The sequence below is a fragment of the Sordaria macrospora genome, chromosome 1, assembly GCF_033870435.1.
Source record: "Sordaria macrospora chromosome 1, complete sequence".
Lineage (NCBI taxonomy): Eukaryota > Fungi > Ascomycota > Sordariomycetes > Sordariales > Sordariaceae > Sordaria > Sordaria macrospora.
Window position 1 is genome coordinate 1,425,885 of NC_089371.1, and position 24,176 is coordinate 1,450,060.

The 24,176-nt window shown below is 51.3% G+C and overlaps 3 protein-coding genes across 3 annotated transcripts; 1 reads left to right on the forward strand and 2 right to left on the reverse strand.

Annotated features, from left to right (window-relative positions):
- Window positions 1-1,597: 1,597 nt before the first annotated feature.
- SMAC4_04977 (uncharacterized protein) lies at window positions 1,598-1,867 on the reverse strand (the record flags this gene model as incomplete). The annotated part of the gene is made up of 1 exon (XM_003352815.1): window positions 1,598-1,867. The coding sequence occupies one exon, from the start codon at window positions 1,865-1,867 to the stop codon at window positions 1,598-1,600; it is 270 nt and encodes an 89-aa protein (XP_003352863.1).
- Window positions 1,868-8,968: 7,101 nt separating this feature from the next.
- SMAC4_12820 (uncharacterized protein) lies at window positions 8,969-11,069 on the forward strand. The gene is made up of 2 exons (XM_024655387.2): window positions 8,969-10,314; window positions 10,378-11,069. Exon 1 carries the CDS (start codon window positions 10,121-10,123, stop codon window positions 10,277-10,279), a length of 159 nt encoding a protein of 52 aa, XP_024511282.2. The 5' UTR covers window positions 8,969-10,120; the 3' UTR covers window positions 10,280-10,314; window positions 10,378-11,069.
- Window positions 11,070-21,988: 10,919 nt separating this feature from the next.
- Window positions 21,989-24,126, reverse strand: SMAC4_04976 (uncharacterized protein). Its single transcript, XM_003352814.2, has 4 exons — window positions 23,557-24,126; window positions 23,343-23,487; window positions 23,207-23,265; window positions 21,989-23,145 (listed from the first exon to the last, which is right to left on the reverse strand). The coding sequence occupies exons 1-4, from the start codon at window positions 23,673-23,675 to the stop codon at window positions 23,112-23,114; spliced, it is 357 nt and encodes a 118-aa protein (XP_003352862.1). The 5' UTR covers window positions 23,676-24,126; the 3' UTR covers window positions 21,989-23,111.
- Between the last annotated feature and the right edge of the window lie 50 nt (window positions 24,127-24,176).

Genomic DNA, 24,176 nt, shown 5'->3' on the forward strand with positions numbered 1-24,176 from the left:
TTCGCCAAGTCCTCCAAAACAGTTTTGCCAAGCCTAAGATCTAACGCCTTCTGTCTGTCGTGCGGTGGTTGTGCGGTGGTCGTACGGTGGTCGTGCGGTGGTCGTGCGGTGGTGCGAAAAGTTTGAGACAGGCGCGACAGGCAACTGAATCTTGCACCGACTGTATGAGATTTGGGGGGCACGGGGGGAATGGTCAGCTGATGTCGTGATGTCCATGTGACCTGTTTGATGGTTCTTTCTTCGACAGCTTCTTTGGGGGTTATTGGCGTAATCTCTTCGGAAGGCGCAATGCGAAGGTCAATGGGAGGTCGGATTGTAGCCAAAATAAAGTTTCGATAGCTTATCGCAATCGGGGAAATAAAGACGCAGCCGGCGCCCGCTGGAGGCAAGGATATGCTTGCTGGCAAAACTCAATTAAGCGCCAAGACAAGGGTATGGCTTCCCTTCCTCAGCCGTCGTCAACCCTTATCGACTTTTTTTTTTTTTGTGTAAGGACAGGAAAGCACTGGAAAATAGGGGACATTCTCCATTGTTTCTGTCAGAATACGGGTTAAATCCCATTCGTTGGTGAAACCCACCATCTGGCAGTTTATGTGCAATGGTGTGCTTCAACGAGAACCTTCATGGTCGAGTTGGATCAACCACGGTCCACGGACGTCATGGGTGGGGATTTCATGTGGACGACAAGCGCTGAAAAAAAACGAGAGGGAAAAAAAACACGAGACGAACAGCGAGGTGGGGGACAGCCAAGCAGTTTGGTCTGTTTCGAGAGAGAGAAACCAAACGATACAAGTTTCACTGCCTAAAACTTGCCTAAAACTTGCCTGAAACTGTTTTGTTCACACTTCAGACATCGTGTCAGCTCACACAAACACCGACGACAGTAGAACAAGGAAAGCAGAGAGAAACAATCCAGGTTCTCGTTTGAAAATTGGCAGGTATGCGGTATGCTATCAACCCCATGTTGATCGCCCCTTCCTTGTTGAAGCCGCCAGCCAGCACACATCCCAGAAAAAATCTACCATGTGCCTGACTGGCCCTTGTCCCTTCCCTTTCTTCCCTAAAACTGCCAAGGAAAAGAAAACCACACACATCCATCCATGATCCATCCCTCCCTTGTCCACCTGAAAGGACACCTACCTCCACAACTCCTTATCGCGAGAAGTGAGAAAAAATAAATCCGCGGCGCCTTTTTGAAAGCTCCATCCCGGGTGGAGCGTAACCAATCGCAAAAAATCCCGTCAGAAAGGGATGCGATAAAAACGGGAAAAAAAGAGAAAACCGAGAAGCGCCGTTTGGAAGCCTTTGTGTGGTATGGGGAATAAATCCAGTTTTTGCCATTTTCGCCCAAAAAGAGGTAGAAATTTCTATCCGATGTCGAAATAGCAGGTCGTTATCGTCCCCATGTCGTCGCCGGTGGAATTTCAATGCGACCATAACCCGAAGCAGCTGAAGGTATATGATAAAAGAAACGTATCGTGCAGCAAGGCGCCGTGCTTGCCTATTTTATCGCTTGGAAAAACATGACTGAATTGAATGACAGGAATCGATGGGCAAAGTAAAAGTGCCGACCACCGAAGAGAGCTGAGAAAACTCTTTAGTGGTTCCTGAGGAAACGGAGTCCCACGACGGTGGAGGACTCGCTGCTGACGCTGGAGGTGCGGCGCTTGAGGGCCTCGGCGGCGGGCTCGCCCTCTACTTGCTTGACGCTCTCAGTAGGAGACTCGAGGGCAACCTCATCGGCAGAAGCGTCCTTGGGCTTCTGCTCGGTGCTGGAGATGATGGGAGCCAGGGTGAGGAAGGTCGAAGGACGACGAGGGCGGAGACGCTGGCTCATGGGGCGGGTATCCTGGGGAGTGGAAGACATGGCTGGTGATTTGGAGAGTGGTTGGAGACCGTGAAAGGTGGTGCTTTTTTTATGAGGGTGAAGGAGGCCGCTGGTAGTTGCGAAAGTTGAGTGAGGGAGTGAGGTTGGTTTGAAGCGAAGTGTCTTGGGAAACCGTGATGAGAAGGGAGAAAGAAGGCAGAGGGGATTGGGGTTGAAATAGAGATGGGAAGGAGGAGCTCTGGAGAAATCAACTGGGGTTCCATGGAGACGGGACATGCCCTTATATCCTGACTCGAGCAACACTTGGCCGACCTGCTTACCAACCGCAAGGCAGGTGCAAGCCGCCAATCATTGCCTTTTCTTTTCTGTGCTCCGCACTTGAATTCACACGAACAAGACGGATGGAAAGAGCGCCAGTGTTCCTCCATTTACGCCGACTTTCTCCAACCCATGCGACGACTGCCTGCCAAGCTTTATCTGCGACGATGCTGCAAGACGACTGCAAGAGCACACACCTCTGCCCCGAGCTAAAACCTCTATGACGCATGATTGGATTAACCAAAGCGAGGTTACCCCCTCGCCGGAGCTCGATGGCGCCAGGTCAGAGAAAAAACACACGTGGGAATGTCATTGGCTTGGGACAGAGCGGGATGGAGGCGTGATGAGGGGTTCAAAGCCTTTGTTATCCGCAACAAAAGCTGAAAACGAGGGAGGGAGAGACGCTGGCAACCGGTGCGAACTGGCCAGTCTGGACTCTGGAGTCTGGGGGGAAGGGAAACGCTTGCGAAGCGGGCGAGTGAATGTCGACGTCAACAAATGCCCTGTAAGGCAGCGGTAGCTCGGCGGCTTGCGCACCTGTCCGTAGACCGGTGGAATGATGGCGGACTCGAACAAGGCCATCGCGGCCAAAATGAGAATAGACTTTGATACTCACCAGGGGTAGCCTATAAAATGTGGAGCAATGAGCGGCTCTTTGGCAGGTCTGGGCGGTCTTTCCGACACGCCGTTCTCGATTTGACCGGGCCTCGGCTGGCCTTGATTGGTCGCCGGCTAACCCGTCGAAGATATCTCGGAAGATGTTGCGACTGTCACTTGACATCCGGGATTTCGGAGGTTGTGGGGCGCGGGGAAAGCTGGAGCTCAACCACGCAAGTCTGGGGTAATGGAACCTAAAACGGGTCACCTCAACCGGGTCCAGCCGCCAAAGGGTACGATAAAAGGTCTGGAGGTCGAAAGACACTCAATTGAAACGGGCGTGCCGACCGCCAATTGCGTCACAGGTTCAACTTTGTTTAGGGCGCCTTGACCTTTGGTGAACCCTAACACGTTGTTTTGATGGCGTGCCTTGCCCTGTCTTGTGCCTCCCTTAGTCCGCGTTAGCATCACACCAGGGAGCATGTGACCAAGAAAGGGGCAGGAAAATGCTATTTCAGAGTTGGGAAACTGTCAAAGAATGAAATGTCAGCATGGAATTCCGAGGGTAGCCGTGGGTCGCTACACCGTCTCACGAAACGATAAGATTCATCCACTGAACGACGTATCTTTTTTCCTCTTTCAAACTTTTGGGGTAAGGATCCGGGAAGGAAAGTGGTGTGAGTGGATGGAAATATGCAACTTACGTGTCGATTATCCTGGCATTGCCAGAGCACCTAACGCCGGCAGCGTTGCTCCAATCATGTAAGCATGTGAATGTAAAAGTGCATGCCAATTTTCGGGTGAAAGGATCTTGTCCTAACTGTTGAGGTTCATACCATACAAGACTAGATGTTCACCTTCATAAATGTCCAAAACATAGCGTCCGCATGGCCGTTTTGGAATTGAATAAAGATTGACGGAGTCGACTTTTTGACAAATTTGAAAATCATGGGTGCGGCCCGACCCTGTTTATAGCTGATCAAGGTGGGTTTGTTGGTCCGGCAACTCTTCTGTCACGGAACTGATAGACTGTCTTTCCTGTAAAAACAGGGACAGGGACAAGTACAGATGGCAGCCTACAAGTAAGTAACGTAGCCCCCGAGGAGATGTATCATATCTCACCGTTCCGGTACGATTAGAGACAAGACACCCGCAAATTACATCACGAATGAAGGTGCGTACCCAGGTCTTCAGATGCATGCCTGTAATCGACCCGGGCCGATGCGTTCTATGAAAGCTTCCCAACGGTACTGTTGGTGTGCTCCATCAGGGGCCTAGCGTGACTCCTATCACCAACAATTCGACTGGGCTAGGATATCTTGCACCTGGCACACGCATACGAGCATGTACCCAGTTGGTGAAGCTCTACCACCATCCCAAGAAGAGTTGCGGCCACCTCTGCGGCACCTCCTCCGGTATTGGATAGTTCTGACACCCTTGCTCAAACGCCGGTTGCTGGAAAGTGATAATAATCGACGATGTGAAGAGAAATGGCCGAATACATTTGCTCTGCGAACTGTGCCCGGGTGCTATCAACTTGATTCCGATATCAAAAGGGGTAAGACGGCGTTGGGCACATCGGTATCTCCTGCATGTCGTATTTGTGATTAGAGCTGGGCAAAGGTAATATCACCACAGCTGGGTTGGTGCAGAGAAGTTGTGCCAATCGGACCATCACAGTCTACACGCGGCGTAGGGGGATGCCGTGCTAGGGAACCATATTCGGCAGGAGCATGTCGTGAACCGGAGCCTGTGACAGTCAAAGAACGATGCTACCCATCATCACCAGCCGTCCTTGAACAGTGTGGTGGGAAGCAATAATTCTCAACCACAGCCAGAGCCCAGGTACGGTCGACTGTCCGGTCAGGGGCCGGGTATAATGACTGTTGGCACCTATTCCCTCTTAGGGCACAGATAAGCGCGTGTTAGTCTCCATTAGGTAGGAGACAATATAGATTCATGACAGAAGCGGTCATGAAGGTTGTAGATGGCAGTGACGTCTGGTATAGGCTACGCAGTTGGTCAGTACACAGCAGGTGGAAGATATCCAAGCGATAGAGTTGACTTGTTGATGGTGCTTACCGGTAGCATGGTTCTGGCGGCTACTCGTTCCTGTGATTGGCAGATCGGGCGCCGTCACAGACATAGTCGCCAACACGCGGATATAAAGCGCAGTGAACGGTGGATAACCACCCAAGCTCGCTAATTCACCACCCTTTCCCAAATATTGACCAGGGCAAGAGCCGCAGTGTTGTTGGTTTTCTTCAGTTTCCCCTACGCCGGAACATGTTCAGTTACATGCTGGCCCTCGCTTCTTTGAACGCCAAGAGCCGCGAACAACCGATGCATCAACCAACAGTGTCCCTTTGAGTTCGTCGTCTATGTTGCATGCCATAGATTCCACGGGCTAGCGACGTGGTCTCCTGTCCTGGATGGTCTGTAGAACAAGATTATTTTCCTAGGATGGCCAGAAATTTGCCCGTCTTGACCCAAGAAACGATTTAATCCTCACTAACAATCGATGACTTGCGAGACGTGCTCCATGGATGGGCCGCGGAACGGTATACAACGTACGTGAGCGTTTTAGCGACGCATCAAGTGTTGAGCACTGTGCTACCGTTAGAAAATTGGTCGCCCTAACCTTGAGCCAAGATGTTTGAGAGTGTCCCAGATCATGGGTTAGTTGCGAAAGATCACCGGGGCGTCGGAAGCCAATCTATGACGTCCATCATTGTCGCTCGAGATTGGATCATTTCTCGTGCTGTCGAATAAGTGTGCGTCCTGGAAAGGTCAGTTGACTGCATATTTGTGCGAGTTTAGGGGGTTTCAGAGAAGGCACATCACATCACCATCGCCCGCAGCTCAGGGACAGTGTATTCCAAGACTCTTTCCCGCAGAGAGCAACCTGGGAGGGAGAGCAGGCAGATCCCATAGTCGCACGCACTAGACGACTTCGTGATCTTGTCCCGGGGAGGGAGCGTGTTCGGTCGTACTGTCGCCAATGAGACCATGCTTTGTGATGATCCATCCCCGATAGCATCTTGATCAGATGCATGAGAAGCAAAAGCGATGAGCAAAGGAGCTACCAAGTCCTCGCTCGAGGTACTTGGCGTGTTGAGAACAAGGGAGCAAGGTTGTCCCTCTGCCTGACCCTCCGAAAACCCTCCATGATGCGCATCCACCTCATTAGCCCGGCAGTACTGTGTTCCCAAAACCGCATCCACATCGTGCTTGTCGACATCTAGCGGGCCGGTATATCAGGCCCGAGTTCATATCGGCCGGAGGCGGAGTGTTGGTGGTCAAGGCGCGGTAACCTCCAACATGGCTGTGGCGGCCGCAAAAGACGGCCAGAGGGCCATTAAGCGGGGTTTCGGTCTAGCCGGAAGAAACCAAGCCAAAAGAGAGTCGTCTTGAGGGCCGCATGAAGCTACCATCACTGTTCCTATGAGACGGGTGGTGAGAGGACGCCGGCAATTTGAGTTTGGGTGCAATTCGGACGAGAGGGCGTCTGGAGTTGGCGATTGAACGAGGCCAGACAGTGACCGCCGTTGGGCTGATTTCTGGAAGAGGTGACGAGGAGTCGCAGAAAATTGGAGTGCCCCTGTAGGCGAAACCCCCCCAGGGCAAACAGACCCCCCGCACTTGCTCCGACGGTTCGGAAGCTGCACCTACCATGACCGCTCCAACACAACTTCCACCGCTGCTTCCATCAGCGAACGCTAACAGATCCCAACCGCAAGGGGACATTTTGCACACTTACACCGGGAAGCACGAGTTCCCCGAGACACGGAATCGCCATTCCCGTTGGAGCTGATGAGAACCTCGAAGACATCAGTCACCAAAAAAACGAAGGAAAAGTGGGAAAATTGCAGTGTGGACAAACCGAGTCGTAGAGCAATTTGCTAGTGTGTGGGCATATTTCAGGTACAGTGGTACAAACGTTACAGCGGGGACGGCTGCTGCAGTGCTGGTCACCGGTACGAGATTGGAATATTGAAAGAATTTGTAGACCCCTTGCGGCGATCCAGGTGAACCAGAAAGTCGAAGCATCTGATTGGCCAATTTGCAAAGCGTCGAGAGCAGACGGCAGGCACCGCGGGAAGGAACGGGGGCACTGGCCATTGCACGCCCTGTGTGAATGCAGTCAAACAAAAGACTGGAAAGCACACTGCACTCACGCTCTCTGGAGGTGCCTCTGCAGGACGTGGAGCGGGCAACCGTTCCCGGCCAGGCCGCCCGCTGTTCCTCGTCTTCATCTTCTTCTTTTTCCCACATCCCGGACCAAAGTCGACCTGGTCAACCAGCATCACCAGCATGGCGGATAGGGCAGGGCAGAGCGGGGCCATCTTCATCCACGGCTCGCCCGTTCCCAGGCCGCAGCGCCTTAGCGCGATCTGGATATTCCAAAATACTACAGCTCGTCACCTCCAGACCTGAGTGTTGGTAGCAGAGTGCTACTCGGTGCGTATGTGCCACCCACCACCGTCGTTGTTGCTACCATAACCCCCCAGGCCCTCCAGGCCCTCCAGACCCTCCATTCCCCAGGGCAAATCCAGGCGAGGGCTAAGCTAATATCTCTGACCCTGGAGAGAAATCAGATCATCACTGCGTGCGGCACGTCGACCGAACCAACAAGTTTCCAGAAAACAGCCATTTTGCATCTCTTCGACAACTCCTTGGCCTCTCCAAGACATCGAGGGCCTGTCCCGAACCCGCCCTGAGCCTGCTCAGAGTCAGAGCCTTCGTTCGGTTCAGGGCCTGTCCGCTCAAAACGATGTCCGGCCCCAAGTCACGCGAGCCACGGTTCATGCGACAAGGTCACTGTGCAGGACGACACTACTCGACTAGGCTAGGTTCCAAAGTGGAAAATGTTCATGGAGATGGAGATATCGAGACTCCAATCTTGGCCAATTTCGGCCGCTTAGAGCCCTCTTTCGGCGAAGCAGTCTTTGCTGGATTACCTATTTCGGCAATGGCGACAATCAATTCAACCCAATGGAAATCCCCAGGACTGGTATTTGTCTGCATCGCGGCGTGGAGTCATTCAGCGAATAGCATCTGTGTACCCCCCTTGTGAACCCATCTCCAATTACGTACCTTGCAACCCATGACAGGGACCAAAGGAATAGCCCGCACCTCAACCACAGTGGTTTCTCTCCCTCATCCCACCGAGTCCACCTTGCCAAAAGCCAGATGATAATCTTCATGGCCGTTCGGTTCCTAATGCTGAGGTGAGAACCTAAATGGACTCGGAATCTGAACAAATCGGATCTGTCTCGGTGTGCATGGATCGCAAATCGTTCCTGACGATTGCCCGTATCTCAGTGGCTGCACTAACAAATTCAAGCAACCTAACCCTCCGTTTACAATACCCACGGCAAGTCCAGCAAATGGAAAGAAACCAGACTCCTCTCAATCAATCCATATTTCGGCTTCTCTTCTCCACAGACTTTGTGGCAAGGCAGTTGATGTTGGCGGCTCATGGTCTGTTTGACACCAAGAGATGTCGATCCAGATTTGCTGGGTCGGCCGCTTGTATGCGACCTCACTTCTTCAGCCTCGATTTCTGCGCCTCACCTTTGCAAAGGCCCAACACATCAGGGTCATGAATGTTTTTGTAAGTTACCACGTTGTTTTCCGGCGCGACTGAATTACTAGCCTTTTGAGGCTGGTTTGGTCGCTTGAGAAAGGACCGCCCTCCCCCAGATGAAATCTAGCTGCATGTCTATGTGTACTGCATGTCACATCAACAACACCAGATTGTCACTGTGCCGGGACAGGTACCAGACAGGAGCGACAACCCTACGTACTAACGACTGAATATCTCTTTTGCACCCACCCCAGCTCCACCGGGCCCGGCTCAAGCTTGGCCATCTGGAGACTGTCCACTTCACTAAGTCCATCAAGGCTAGCCTCTATTGTGTACTCCAACATGGCCCAGGATAGCCTAGTCATCGTTTTGCACACCCCCCTCTCTTTTGAACGAGCAAGGATCGTACGTACCTGGAGCGACCGGAACTCGTAGGCTTTGTGTGACGGAAGCCAATGTCCCTGCAAGTGAACCGGCCTTCCTTGCTCGTCAGGGGCACTCCCTAGCAATCTGCGTTGCTAGTTTAGGGCTTTCTCTTTACACTTGCTGCCTCTGCCTTACCTGGAGGTTACAGGAGGTTGCCCAGAGTTGGCCGTACCTTACCTCTTCTTCGTCTCTGTTCATCCCATGTCTCTCAAAAGGTGCGTCGTCCCCTGGTTCGAGCTCTCTCAGACGTACCATTTACATGGAAAGCAAGCATACTGGCCCTCTATACGAATCTGTCTCCAGTTCTGCCCCGGCGCGCTACTGTACTCTAGACAAAACTTGATATCGACTCTTTCTGTTCCCTCGCTCACCATACGCGGCAGCCAATCACCTTGTTGGACGGTGCTTTTTTAGGCTTTGAGGTCTCAACTTAGCAGACCAAGAAAACAATTGCATGTCACTACACTACAGGACCTGATCGATCCACCCATTTCTTGACCAGCTCTTCCCCACGAAGGGATCATACCTGGTGTCCTGGTACGTATGAGGCACCGCAAACTTGGATGCTACACACCGGCCCAACTGATGCTTTGGCTAATCTACTAAGGTCTTGACATCCCTTCCCACCGGCAGCCATCACAGAAAGGCACACCTCTCCCGCACTGTCGTGTCGTCCTTCCTTATCGAGGGTTATATGCAGCCTTGACACTGTTCCCCTGGTATCCTACCTGCTTGCTCTTCCCGGTACAGAAAGCACTAGACGTCTTCCCGTGGCGTCTTGATAGGCCCGGCTGTTCTGACCACCCCTAACCCCTTGCCGCATGCCTTCCCTACACTGACCCACCTTGCTTCCATCGTTGTCGAAGGTATCGAGCGGTGTTGGTACTTTCATCTACGAGCACGTCGTGGGGCCCCTATCTTGTCCTTGCTTGCATCGAGAATACCCTCCACATCCACCCTGGGACTATCAACCAACAGCCTCTTTCCATCCTTGCCAGGTTCACCACTACACCAGAGGTGCCTACTACCAACAACATTATAGAGAACGCTTGGCTGATACCAGTAGTTTGGTTACAACCGTTCACTGAAACAGGAATTGGACCCGGGCATACTACCAAGCAATCTACGCCTCCCACACACTCTACGGCATTTTGCCTTGTCAAACCGTGGATCGTGACAAAGTATATAAGCTCTTGTCCACACCATCTTTGCTTCACTCTACTCCCATCATCACATCAGCCTCGCTACCTCTTCTCTACACCTACACAACAGCCTCCATCTACGAGCCAAAACACTCTGACGAACAGTCATTACCTCAATCTCACCATACATCAACTTTTTGACAACCTCCAACCGCCAACATGTGCACGATTTACATTACCACCTTCAATGGTTGCAAGCACGTTAAGAAGGACTTGGTCGATTGTGCGGCCAAGAAGGGATCTGGAACCGCCACTTGCCCCGACGGAGCTCCCAAGGAACAGAAACACACTGCAGAAGGCGATTGCGGAGAACACTGATACCACGGAGTCACAAATGAGCAAGAGTTCCTCTCGTACGTTGTTCTCTGATCTATTGCGACGGAAAATTTTCTAACCAGAGTCTTACATTTCAACAGCATACCCGAGTCAAAGACCAAGGGAACGACAACTTTTTGAGAACTCCCAAGCTACGCAACACTTCCACATTTTCGCCTTTGCGCAATTGTCATCGACCTCCTGCCGCACGCATGCACATCCGATCGCCGACTTCAAAACATCGAGGCATATTGGGCGGTGATGGAGAAGGAAAGGCATTGGTGAAAGATGACTCCTTGGTGGAAGAGGCAGGCGTTGGACGGGAGTCAGGCCTTGGCTCCTTTCTCGGCTGGTCCAAGAATTGGGCTTTGATGGCACTGACTCCTTGTGTATAAAGGAAAATGGGCGGCTTTTTGGTTTCCAATGTTTTTCTTTGCTGTTTCTTTACTATTTCTTTTTGCACATATTTTTTGTATCTGGCCAGATTCATCTTTTTCTCCTTCTTGCTTCGCAATTCACCTGTCTAATTGTCCCAAATCCACCTTGATCAGTTTTTGTACATCTTCCCTTCTACATATCTTTGTTTTGCAAGATAGCATAAAACGCTGAGGGTATGGTAGCGATACCGGTTCCTCTTTTTTCTTGCCGCGACTACGAGTCTAGCTTTTTGCAAGTCTTATATTCCCTCTTTGAACATCCAACAGAACCAACAGTTAAAGTGCACAGATTCTTAGCGGCTCGGACCGCATGATCCGACCAGAAAGCAAAGTATTGCCGTCAGACGCCATTCCCGCACCGTTTGCTGCTGTGCCGTCCTCAACGCCGCAAACAAATATCCACAGTAGCCACTACTGACATACACCTATCCTACAACCTGCTTTTCTCGCCCGATGTAAGCGTATTTCTAGGCATCGCGCCGACCCACAGCTCGTGAACGCAAAAAGCTTACATGGTTGGAATTTCACAACAGCAAACATAATCCAAATTAGTCCGAAGAGTTGAGGTTCTGTAACCAAAAAAAGCCTTACGGTCCTACCATTTTTGGCTGCAGGGTCCGTCCGGTCTGCTGCGGCCGGCCTCAGTTCGTGTAAGTCGCCTGGTCTGGCCTGGCCCGACCCGGCCAGGCAGAGTTCCATGCGGGTTAGGGTTACAAGCTTACCTCCCTCCTCCCCCTGCTTGTCGTCAACCACCTCTGCCCAATTGTTGTTGACAATTGCTTGCATAACCCCGTGCATGGGAAGTAAACAAGGCCATGCAATATCTACCGAACTCATATTGAGGCTATCCGTCTCTTTGTGGTACAACAGTCGCGCTCCCACATTTCACGGATTTTATGAAAACTCTCCGCTTGTCATAAAATTCTCCGTGACAAGCTCAAGCCAACCTTTGCCGTATGTTGTACGTGTACATGTTTGTCCATGTGTCGCTTGTCCCACTCCAACCACATGCTGAATCACCTCACCTCTGGCAAAGAGAACTCGGAAGCAAGCGAGCGGTTTGTGAGACTTTGGCAAAAGCTCGTGTTGACAAGTGACAATCATGGGGGACCTGGCGTGCGTGCCATGTTGTTTTTTGGCCTGCTGCTGTGTTCGATGTTGTGTGGTTTCAACGCCGGAATAGTGCAGTTAAAAAAAATCTCCCGTGCTGTAGTGTATGTGGGAGCGAGTGTTTGCCTCGATGCGACCTTACCTATTCTCATCATGTTCCATGAAAGCCGCCTTCAAACCTCATTCATCTCGTTGGGGTTTCGAGGAGGCTCTTCACACCACGGGACTAGGATGTATCATTATCCTGCTACTTTCCACAGCCCACCACCCACTTTTTGCATCAGTAGTCATCTTTGATCAGGGCCAAAAACCAACAACAATCACCGCCCTAGCCGACTTTGCCAACTCCCTGCATCATCACATCAACAACAACAACAACAACAACAACAACAACAACAACAACAACAACAACAACAACAACAACAACAACAACAACAACAACAACAACAACAACAACAACAACAACAACAACAACAACAACAACAACAACAACAACAACAACAACAACAACAACAACAACAACAACAACAACAACAACAACAACAACAACAACAACAACAACAACAACAACAACAACAACAGCACTCTCTCTCCGCGCCCAGACAATAGCAAACCTCCCCCACCTTACTTTTTAGATCCCACCTCCTATGGTAGGTAGATACTGCTCCTCGTGACAAGTAACCTGAAGTCTCTGACAACATCAACAAACTTCCTGACTGGGATCCGTAGTCTCGACCTCGGATATCCAACCTATCAGTGATCTCGCCCAGTTTCTACACTAACCCCCAAATTCATGCTTACATCGAACCACCTTCAATCGACTGTTTGTTAGCCCAGCTACCTCGGGTAACGCAGTGGCGCGGCAATTACCCAATGTTCGGCCCTTGGGAAGCCGCGACGCAGACACATCCCGTCATGTGTTTGCCGTGCTTGCGTCTTGGGGGCCCTTCCTTCCTAATCCTAACCCGGATGAGACGGGGCATGTCCCGCTCCATGAGAAAATCTCGAGTCCCGTGGTTCTTAGGTCTTTCCGTTTCCTCCTTATCACCTACCTTAACCGACTCGGACCTAGACAATACCAAGGTAGTAGTCTAGGAAGGAGCGATGCGATGCACAAGTCAAGGAGGAGGGGAGAAAGGGAAGGAGGGGGGTGCTCCGATAATTGAAGGCTCCGGGGTCCAAAAAAGCGGGAAGGAGCCGTGGGATTCCTGCCGATACTTGCCGGTACATCAAGATACACCACACTGCACCCAAAGCTCTTGCAGTTCCTATCCCCAGCGTTGAAGTTGAGTGCAAGTTGATGATCTGAGCGTTTTGATAGTGGGCAAAAAAAACCAAAGTGGGCTAGGTTGTAGGTACTGCCCCCGCTATGTATGCGCCACTATAGACGAGTGTGGGGTTAGCAATAGCCGCAGGGATCCACTTTTTGCGTAGCGTAGGCGCGAGCAGGCCGACTTTTGTTGGCCCGGTCGTTTCCCCTCTTTCTCTTTTCGTCAACCTCTTCCGCGTTTCCTCTCTCGGCCCACACTTTTTCACCAAATATCACTTTTCAAACTTCTTGGACTCTCTCACACTAAACGCGGCACCTATACGGCGGCACCTCTTTGTGCGACGGACCCCGACGCGCGCCGGCATTGGAAAGGCAAACGAGAAATCCTTCAGTCTAGTACCTAGTTCTAGGCACAAGGGAGATCAACGTATGCAGCCACTTGTCTTTCGTCTTTGCCAGCAATGAACGAACCAAATCACCGCCGACTCCTACTCCTAGTCCTACCCCTACCTACACTCTCGCCGCAAACAAGAAAAGTTTAGATGCAATGCATGTCTCGAGATCCTGCTGACCACCGTGTCTCTCTTCGCACCGCGGTCCAATCCTGGTCAGGTTGTTCTGCCCAGAACATAGCCGTGGACCTACGACTTACTACTGGGCCATAAACGCGGTCGCGGAGAGGAGACTGGTTCGGGTGAAAGCTCCCAACAACACGGCGATAAATCTAAACGAGGATAGGAAGCCGCAAGCGCAAGCGATATCCTGTCCCCCGCCGAACATGGCCAACAACCTCAAGGCCATATCCACCACACAAGTCCAAACATCTACCGACTATCTGGGGAAACTTTACCTTGTCGATTGCCCATTGTGGTAGAGGCGTAGGAAAGTCGCAGCAATACGAGCCATGTTAGGCAACTCGTTGCTATGTGATGATGCAGTGCGCCCATCAAGCAAAAGGGATCACTTCTTCCGGCCTGACGGGCCTCAGCTTCTTTCGGATGGCCGGCCATGCCACCACAGACGTGACGACTCCGCTGATAGTGCAGATGCCGTCATCACGAACCCCTTCAGCAAGTACACCACTGCAAAAAGTCACACGCACCTATAGTACCTGATCTGAGGCCAATATCAGAACCCGTGCTGTGTACTTCCCTTCAACTTCTGGTGTGGCCGGTCCCGGCATGGCCCCCGTTTATGGCCCCCGTGTGCCGTACAGTATCGTCACATACTGTGTCTCTTACGGGCTACGGCTGCCGACTCCATTTTACACAACACATCTCCACCGGGGCACGCCAACATATGTAAAGCATCGCACCGCGTACCTTGCGATGCCCAGAGGTAGGTTGGCACTATGCTTCTTAACCCCGCACCGCGCATCGCGCGCCGCCGTAAGCCGGACGGCAGTCGGGAAGCCTTTCCCGCACGCACAGGTCGCGGCATGCATCCCTTGATGACATGATGCTGGCTGGCCGGCTTCACCCAAAAGGCTGGTTGAAAACTCAGAAACGATATTTCTTAATTACTCGCGTTGGATCCGAGTCTCGTGGTACATACAACAACAGGCACGACAGGCATCTCCTGGCGGCGTCAACACGTCACAACTCTTGTCGCCAATGCCTGACGAGGCGTCCAGTCTCACACCCCGTTCTACTCTGGGAAACAGCAGTTTGCGCCATGGCAGATCAAGCAAGCAGCCTATGCACATAACCTTGTGCTTCACAACATGAATGAAGCCAGACACTCACAGCTCGGGGCCAGGGTTTGAATTCTCCTCAGTTTCTTTTTTTCTTCTTGACCGGACCGCTCGTTGATCTCCTGTTTTATCCACCCGTTATCCGACTCGCTTTTTTTGCTGTGCCACCGGATGTTGGCCGAGACCTTGCTCTTTTTTTTGTGTTTTTCCTTCGAACGCTTCGATAATTACCGAATGTACCTTTGGCACACTAGTACCTGACTATACAAAGCCTAGTTGGGATGAGTTGGTCCGGGTTTTTAATATGGGATGAACCGATAATCACCAACGGTGGCATACCTTACCCGATACTCATGACCGGCAAGACGTCCGGCGGCCCTGCGTTGGGATGTGAGCCCATGTTGGGCATAGTCTGGTTATCGGGGATACGCCTGCTTCCTTGGCGGGAAGAAGAGTTCCTTATGCCCGTAAACGAACCAGGGGGAGATGTCGTTCTGGAAGAGATTCCCGATGGAAAAAGAAACGAGATTACCGTCTAAACTGATAACAGTAAGTAGGTTGTGCCACATTGCGTCAAAATCATTGCGAAATGCATGGGATTCGCCATTCATATCACTGACTAAGAAACAAGCGAGGAATATTCTCTCTTGTTACCCTGTAAGACGCGGTGCCTAACCCTGTCTCGATGAGGTAAATCGATCCTCCCTTTACATCTTTCGACAACCCTACTAGGCTCAATCTCTCTCAAGGAGTGGAACGGCTGGCCTTGGAAAGGACCATCCGACACTTGCCTATTCCAGCAGGGCGAATCAATGAGCGGATTGATCTGAGCGAGGTCGGCCTTTCGATGAGGGGGTGTACACAATTGTTCAACCCCAGCAGGAGGAGGCTGTCCGTGCCTTTCTCCTGCTTCTGTGGCCCCAGATTGAGATTGACTATGCGGGCACTAACGTCTGTCAGCCCCAGACACATAACCCTGGCCGCGACAAGCCAATCCCAACGTCACCTCGTCTCGCAAACCTCACTCGCAATTAACTGGAGCGGATACCACCTCACCGCAGTGCACCACGGTGTACACGACATGCCTCATCATCATCACCAACAACGGTAGTCGATCAACTAGGTCCGATTATTGATGCCCAAGCCCAAGACGACTTTCCTTTCGGAGCAGGAAGTTGGTGAGCAGAGGGCGGCATCGCGCAAAGTCAGGGTGACATTGACCACCCGTTGGTAGAGCAAAGATGGGGCCAAACGTTGTGACGAGAACAGGCAATCCGTTTCATTCGACGACTTAAGCGCGAGTGGCTTGGGAGCTGGGTCGCACCAGACCCCAAGCCAGCCAATCGGGCCCCGGCAATCAGGAGACTAACACGCTAAACCGGCCGAAAAGGTACACTTTTGCACAGTTTAAATCAGCCGCCCCCGACGACCGCCCCGTCCGGCCGCCGCTCCGCCGTTGTCGTTGTGTGATTTCGAATGTTGTAAACCTTGGCCTGAAAAGGGCAAAGGCTATGAAGGATAGAGGAGCACTGGAAGGGATCAGGGAGTCGGGGAAGTGAGGAATGGGATGTGGGTGACATCGGAACTGGCAGTTAGCGAGATCATCGCTGATCCCATCTTGGTTTAATGCCGTAGCCAGGGTTATCCGCGGGGCAAGGGGGGGGTCTATTTTCTTAATGAAGAGAAGAGTTCACTCTTTCTTTCTTTCTTCTTCCACGCCATGCCCTACAATCTGCTCTCGCAAAGAAGGGCAAAAACAGAGTCTTGGTCGTTCTCGTTTGGTAGGGTCGGACTCCAGTGCTCATCTGAGGCAAGTGGGTTTCACGGTGAGTAACAAATGTCGTCACACATTTTGCTTTGCCAGTGCATCCGGAACAAGTGATGCTTCGTGATGGCGTGACAAGTATCCCGGCATTACGGACTGGCCGACTTTTTTTTTCATCGAATTTGTTTTGTTCTTACAATCATTCTTCTCTGCCCCTTCTCGTCTTAGTTTTACGCCTCCTAAAACTAGGCGCAAGCCACACGAAACATGGTGGAAGCAGGAAGTATCGGTATGAGCGAGCGGGCAAGCCACCAGAACACCACCACCACGACGAATCCACGATTCTCCCGGCCGGCAAAACGAATCGATAAGCAAACCTTTTCTTTCGATGGCACGACCGGTAACCGGCATGTCCCGCTTGGAAGGACCAGCGTAGCATTCCAGTGCCCAACGCTCACCAAACAAGCAGTAGGCAAGACATTTGGGACTATTGGATAATACCATAAAGTTCCCCGGAACATGGGTTCATGAGCAACAGTCAAGATGAGCAATTGAGCCAAGGCGAGCGCCCAGGTACCAGTAAAGGGAGGGCGTGTTGACGAGGTGAACTGCTGCAGGTGTAAGTCTATTGGTAAGACGTGATTGGATCGTTTTGAAAGTCAAGAATATTTTCATTGGAAGAAGACATCGCACTCGGCCCACATAATCCAAGCCACTGAACCGATCTGTCGGGTTCAGTACCATTTTATAACCCCAGTCACGTGCGCAAAAGACATGCATGCCCTTTCACTTCAAGCTTGTCGCCATTACCATTGCCAGCAGGGCAGGCGGGGTGGGTGATTGGGAGATGGGAGATCCATGGGAGATGGGAGATTGACCGCGTCAATGATTGCTCCTTCCGCGACGAACGCTTTTTCAGTTCCCACATCAACACCCGACCCTGGTTGTTGTTGTTTTTTCTGCTTCCTCCCCCGCCGGCCTCCCCAACCCTTGGACACGGTTGGACCGTTGCTACCTCACCGTGGGACGAGGAAACGGGTGAAGGGGTGCCATGTTGCAAAAATATTACTTCAGATGCCAAAAACTAACGGGCTTCATTTCCCGCAATAAATACAAATAACTGCTGTATTGTATTCTGAAATTGCGCACAGGCCAGCCAGCAAGCCAGCAAGCCCGGTTTTTGATTTGCGGCCCGTTGGCAACTTTGGCCGTTAGGTGTTGACAATTGACATCGGTTGATGACAAAATGGAAAGATGCAAAAAAGAGGGAGCATGCTCAGGGGCAGGGGTGGGAAAAGTAGTGTACGACAAGTCTCTCAATCCATTGAGTGATTGACGCTGCGCCGCAGAACGAAATGCGACGCCTCTACGCCGACCGGGGGCGATGCGATGCGATGCGGCCCATTCCACCGGCCCGTGTCTGTGGTCGGCCTCACCCACGGTCTCCGCAGTCCGGCCGCATGCTGCATGACCCCCCGACCACGGTCCACGGTCTGCGGTATAACCTCGGTCACAACCGACTGCCTCCGAACTTTACCTATGACAACTACACAGCACACAGCAGACACTACACAACTAACTACTTCCACAACAAGAAACGACTACAAAAATAATCCACAATGGCGGTAATCAATCACAACAATGCCGCACCGGGTGGTCGACTTCGATGCGACCACCGTGACAACGCGGCAACGGAAGGAGACGGCAATATCCATATTTGTTGTGGGTATTTTTGATGACTGGACCGACTGCTGACTGCTGAGCCACTTTTAAGTAGAGTACGCTCAGTTTTGAGTATAGTATCCCGTCGTGACAAGAACACATACTCACTAGTGTACGAATGATACACTGTCATAACTGCGTCAGAGTTACTTGGTCCACACGGTATCGACAACGACGACGATGATGAGGAGGAGGAGGAGGGTCATCACCATCACGTTCTCAGGAGGGTCAAGGCATAGACAGGGGAGGTAGTGAGGGACTGAGTGAGTGTCCAGCGAGGGAGTGTCCAGTGAGAAAACGAGTTCGTCGAGGTCGAGGGAGTACCCGGAGGCAATGAGTGAGTGAGGGCGTGAGAGTGTCCACTGTCCACTGTCCACTACTGCAACCACTGAGGCAAACCACCAACTGCTGCTATGCTACATTCGACACAACTGCAACTCCAACTGGAACTGCGACTGCAACTGCATGAAGGAAATCACATCACTTCTTCAGTTCTTCCCCTCTCCCTCTCCCTCTCCCTCCTCTCCCTCCTCTGCTCTGATCCATCACTACAATGTACCTCACTATGTACCTCACTTCGATCACCCTTTCCGTCCGTCAACTAACTTCGTTACTCCTGTATTCCAGACAGTGCGTGACAGGGTCCATTGCCCATTGCCCATCATCACCAGTGCAGGGGGCATGTACCAGCTAAATGGAACTTGGAACTACACTACTATGTAGTGTACCATGTCATCGTCGAAGAGAGACGAGACGAGGGACGAGGGAGAGGGGAGGGACGAGGAGGGGGAGGGGACCCATCATCACGTACAGTCAGTTAGGTTCCGTTTTACCCCCTTTCTTACATGGATTCAACCTTCTTCCCTCTCCTGCCAACGACATTCCCCTGTCCCTTGCGTGAAGGCCGGACTGGACTCATTCAGGTACATGTATTGAGATTGGTCAGTCACTTACCGAAGTGGGTTTGAGTAGTGATTGGTGACATACGTACCTACCCAGGTACCGTATGCAAGAGAAACATGAGGGAAGACACCGTCAGTGAGGTGACGGAAGAATGGTGAGACTTTCATCACGCATCGTCGCGTTTCATAATCTTCTCACTCTCCAGTCGTTTAGCCCTTCGGTACCTTACTGTCAGTGTCGGTGTCGGTGTCGGTGTCGGTGTCGGTGTCGGTGTCGGTGTCGGTGTCGGTGTCGGTGTCGGTGTCGGTCCCAACGAGAGACACAACGAGAGACATACGCATGGAGACACTACTACTGACTAGACTGGATTGTGAATCCTTAACTTGTACTGATTTGATTAGGAACAAACAGAGAGTTGCAAACAGGGGCTGGGCTACCTCTCTTCCCCCCTTCTTCATTCTATGTTTTCGACTGGTCGGTTTGTACCTGCATCTAGGTATGTACGTTTGGTAACGAAACGGGTCTCCTCCGTGAAGTAATTTGTTGCATGACAGGGAGTGACTACATGATGAGTTACATAACGTACTTACCTCCAACTAGGTACAAACACAGTCTTTCCTTTCATTTCCCCTTGATCAGGATCAAAAAGAGACACTCCTCGCTCATTGAAAATGGGAAGAGGGTGAGGCTAGGACAGATACAGATACGAATGCGAGAATTTGACTCCCTTACATTGGTGATGCTGGAAGTTTTAACCGGTCTGTCTACTGCCTACTGGCACCATGTTGTCCAGCAATGTCCTTAACCATCACTTTACAGCAGCAGCAGGGGCAGCAGCAGCACAACTTTGGAAACCTCACTGCAGTTTCAAATATATTCGAAGACAGTGAGCCACTGGGCCACTGAATCTACACCTCTTACTACGCTGTAAAACCAAATCACTCATGACTATCTTACAGCCCCATCAATCCGCTATGGTACACTACCACCCCTTACCTTAATACCTACCCAACGAGCACTTTCGGGACTTCCCCCGGGACGGTCAGCTCCAACCATACATACACCGGTCGGGAGGGCTACGAATGGGTTGAAACGTCGTTTCTGCATGTGTTGCTCCATGAGTAGGTAATATCGCCTCATCGTCGCAAGGGATCAGAAGCGTATAATGGTGAAGAAGTTGGGGAAGTTGGGAAGATTCCAAGACTGAATTCTCTCCTTTTCCCATTGTGTAGGCCGCGATTGGCAGTTTTTGCATTACTGCGACCAATCAACACCCCTGGACCCTTCAAGCTTCAAGGCCGCCGACGACTTAACGCACCATCGCAAAGGTCACTGTTCATTCAGTCACTCACAGTTTCTAGGCCCTACTAGCCTGCAACAAAACCTCCCGGACGGGTGGCTTGACTCAATATCACGTAGTGATGAACGGCTGACACTGGAAATAAATAAATGGGGAATCATCTCACCGACGGCGGCTGGGCCGCGAGCGACATTCAATTGCTCCCCTCCCCCTGATCCTCTTCGATTCTCATCCCGCTACAAGCCAATCCATCACACCCAGGAGAGGACCCCAGGCTAACTTCTACGGAGCCGAAGTGTCTGCACCAATTTTTATTCGGGCGGCAAGCTTCTGTCACCAGCACACCAGGTCAGGTGGAAAGATGGCAGATGTCACACCGTGTGATACACTTGAGGAAGTACACTTGAGGAGCTGTCACACTTGGATGAGGAAGGTCCACTGAACTCCGAAGACAGAAGGTCATGTTCGATCAGGCGGGTTAGCTTGGAAGGTACGTCTTTGGCAGATACCGTCTCGATGTGGAAAGTACCACTGCCTATGTAGGTTCCAGGTTGTTCGTGTGGTGGGCGTGAAAGATGGTCACCTCTACTGGACGGGCAGGAAAGAGCGAAGTGACTGACTGCCTGACTGATGGGCAGGGCGTGCTTGCGGGCGTGCGGATCATGCCTTCCCATCGTAGAGCTTGTGTGTTGGTTTGATGTACGGGTTGAAGGTAAGCGCGACCTACTAACCGTACTCTTTCCATTTGAAATATGACGAGGAAGGTACTCATTCAGGTACTTCACTGTGGGAGTCGGGTCGGCGTCAGCTTTGGTACGCAGCGAGCGGATCACAGAGATGATGTGCAGGTTGGAAGACGGCCATGGTGGATAGGAAATAAAAAAAGATTGATTGGCATGTGGCAACAAAACTTGTGTTTAACTTCATGCCACAAGTATTTTACACCAAAGTGTAGCGGATGCTCTTCGAACATGAACAAACTGAAGTGGAATTACAGAGTTCGGAAGATCTACAGTCAAATCCACTACCTTCTGTCACCGACTCCCAACCGACCCTTTTCTCTTGTTCTTTCTTTCTCGTTTTCTCGTTATTTGACGAAACCTTTTCAACAATGCCATGCGGCCCATAAACGCCGACAGCCCAGGTAGCTAACAATGATGTTGGCGTGGACACTCAGCCAATAACTCTGGTTGCGTTTCTGATGCATGCTATGTAAAAGTATGTCCAAGTAGATCTCGGGGATTATTCAAATGGTTAGATGTCGGATGGTAATGGTCTCTGAATTAATTTACACTGGATCACCTACCTTGCAATGCAGGTTCGTCTGTTTGTTGATTTCTTTTCTTGGCTTTTTAGTTGAAGTGTCTAACAGCACATATCTGCACCATCCGCTATTTGCTCCGTTTAATGTCCAATATACTACTAATAGATAACGTAAAGACCGAATTGGCGTTTGGCACATTTTTGTAATTTATCTCTCGACTCCGTTCTGAGGATCTCACAGGCTATGTTCGTGTAAAACCGCAAGGAGGTTGAGTGAATATGGTAGCAATATATTGTTCTATGGGAGATAAAGTAGAGATTGTTTAATAGCCTCTGTTGTCAGTTCAACTATATACTTTATGTAGTATCAATGTGAACTCAAACCCATGAATACCATTCACAGGGTGTTTACAACGGGATCCATCACGATTATCATATGGTAAGCTGAGTGCCGTAGATTTTGCGATACTGCTCAACAGTAGTGATTAACGGCATGGCAAGGATAAAAGACGGAATATGGCAACGAAGGTGTCATTGTGTTGCAATTTGAACCAGGCACTGGAAAGGTGTCTTTAAGAGGCGATTGAGAACTTCCTTGGGTTGACTGACAAAGGCTGATTCCAAGCAGCTTGCTTGCCTTAGTAACGATCAAGTAGGAAGCCAGATACACACACATGAAGAGATAATAAAGACGGAAGGTGGCTTTGACTGGCAAACCATTTTCATTGATTCGCTATATCCGTTAGCCCCTCCACGAGCCCGACGGCCTGGCTCGGAGATATTAGGCCAAGCCTTCCCCTTACATAATCGCTCGTCCCTCCAAGGTTTTGTTCCAGATGCCAACTGCTTTGCCAGGGATTTGGCTGAAGTCGCGATGCCAGTATGTTTGACTGGTGACTGACCTGATGACCGGCCGGATGTTTCATGAACGATTATGCAGGTCTAACGAGCCCACTTCTAATCCCACTTTTTAACATGAGAGGACTCGGAGTCGGAAGACTAATTTTCTTCTTGCAGTGAACCTCCGGGTTATGGTATATGCCTCTCTGTCGGGTCGATCCATCCGTTATGCAGTCGATCGTGGTCGCCATCCAACCGCTCACGTCAGGGTAATGGGGTTCTTGGCCTCTAGACATCAGAGCCGTTTGGGTGGTGGCCATGAGCGCGTTGGTCGGGGCAAATATTCGAGCCAGAAGGTTTCCTCCGAGTATTATCCTAGTATCGATCGTGATCGCTGTCGGCACATGTCGCCCATAAAAAGAAAGTTCGCTATGCAGTCGTGAGTATCATGGTAATGCAAGGTATGGTACAATTCCAAATGCGTGTGTTGTGTGTGTGTTCCCCGTCTAGTCCTTCTCTAGTCAAGTTGTCTTCAGCACTGAGGGGGCTGGTAGTTTAGGGGACGCCTGTGGTTGCCATCTAGTTAGCAATTGTTAATCGTGCTTGTGTGGCATGAGATGCGCTTACTTGAACAACAAAATATGAGGCTCTGGCTCATGGACCTCGTAGTGTTCCCAACCGAGACTCTGTTGTCGCAATCTTTGTGTTAGTCTTCCCGTTCCCTTTGCAGTGGCCGCCTCTAATGGTCTTCTTCCGCGCGCACCTGTGTAATGCCCATGGCTCTCCATTCCTCCTCCCACAAGAGCTTCAAAGTGCCTTTAGACTTATCGTGGTAGTCGGAGGGAATGGCCTTGAGCATAGCCTTGGGCAGCTGGACGTGGCGGTACTCGTATTCACTATCGGAATAGCTATTGGAACAAGTGGTAGGGTCAGCAGCCATACAGTTGAATCCTCCCTAAAAGTGCGCAAGGGCGTACCGAGTAGAATAGTGAATAGAGTCGATGAACTCCTCGAGGCGCGCACGCTCGTTATCAGACAGCGGCCGCGGGCTGGGGTTGCGGCGACTGGTGTCGATGCCCATCTCCTCTGGTGACATAATGGCTGCTTGTGTGGTGGGTGTTTCGAGGGGTGCGATTGTTGTTGTTTGGGTGTCAGTTGCTAAGGCGATAGTTGCTGGCGGTGCTGTGCGATTCAACAACCGCGTCTCTCGGGGTGGTTTGGGTCTCGCTGTGGTGGCCGCGCGCGTGGGGCGGATAGAGTGCTATTTAAGAGCCCGGAGGCAGAGGGTCGCTGTCAGGGCAGTGGAGTCGACGTTTATGGCGGCAGTGTATTGTGACTTGTATTGTCTTCAGTTCGAGGTCAGGCTGAGTTGGGATGATCGGCCGAGAGTCAATTGTAGACGGGAGGGCGGATTTGTTGTGATTCGGACAAGGGTATCGTGAATAGGTCGGACAATAAGTTGCTGTTGTCAAGAGACTTTGGCGTTATTGTAGAGTGTCGGTATTGCGAAGAGATGGTGATGTGGTTGACAACGGCCAGTGACAAGGGGAATCACGAAGTCCACTCAGTTGACAGGGGTTTGGTGCGGCAGACGTGA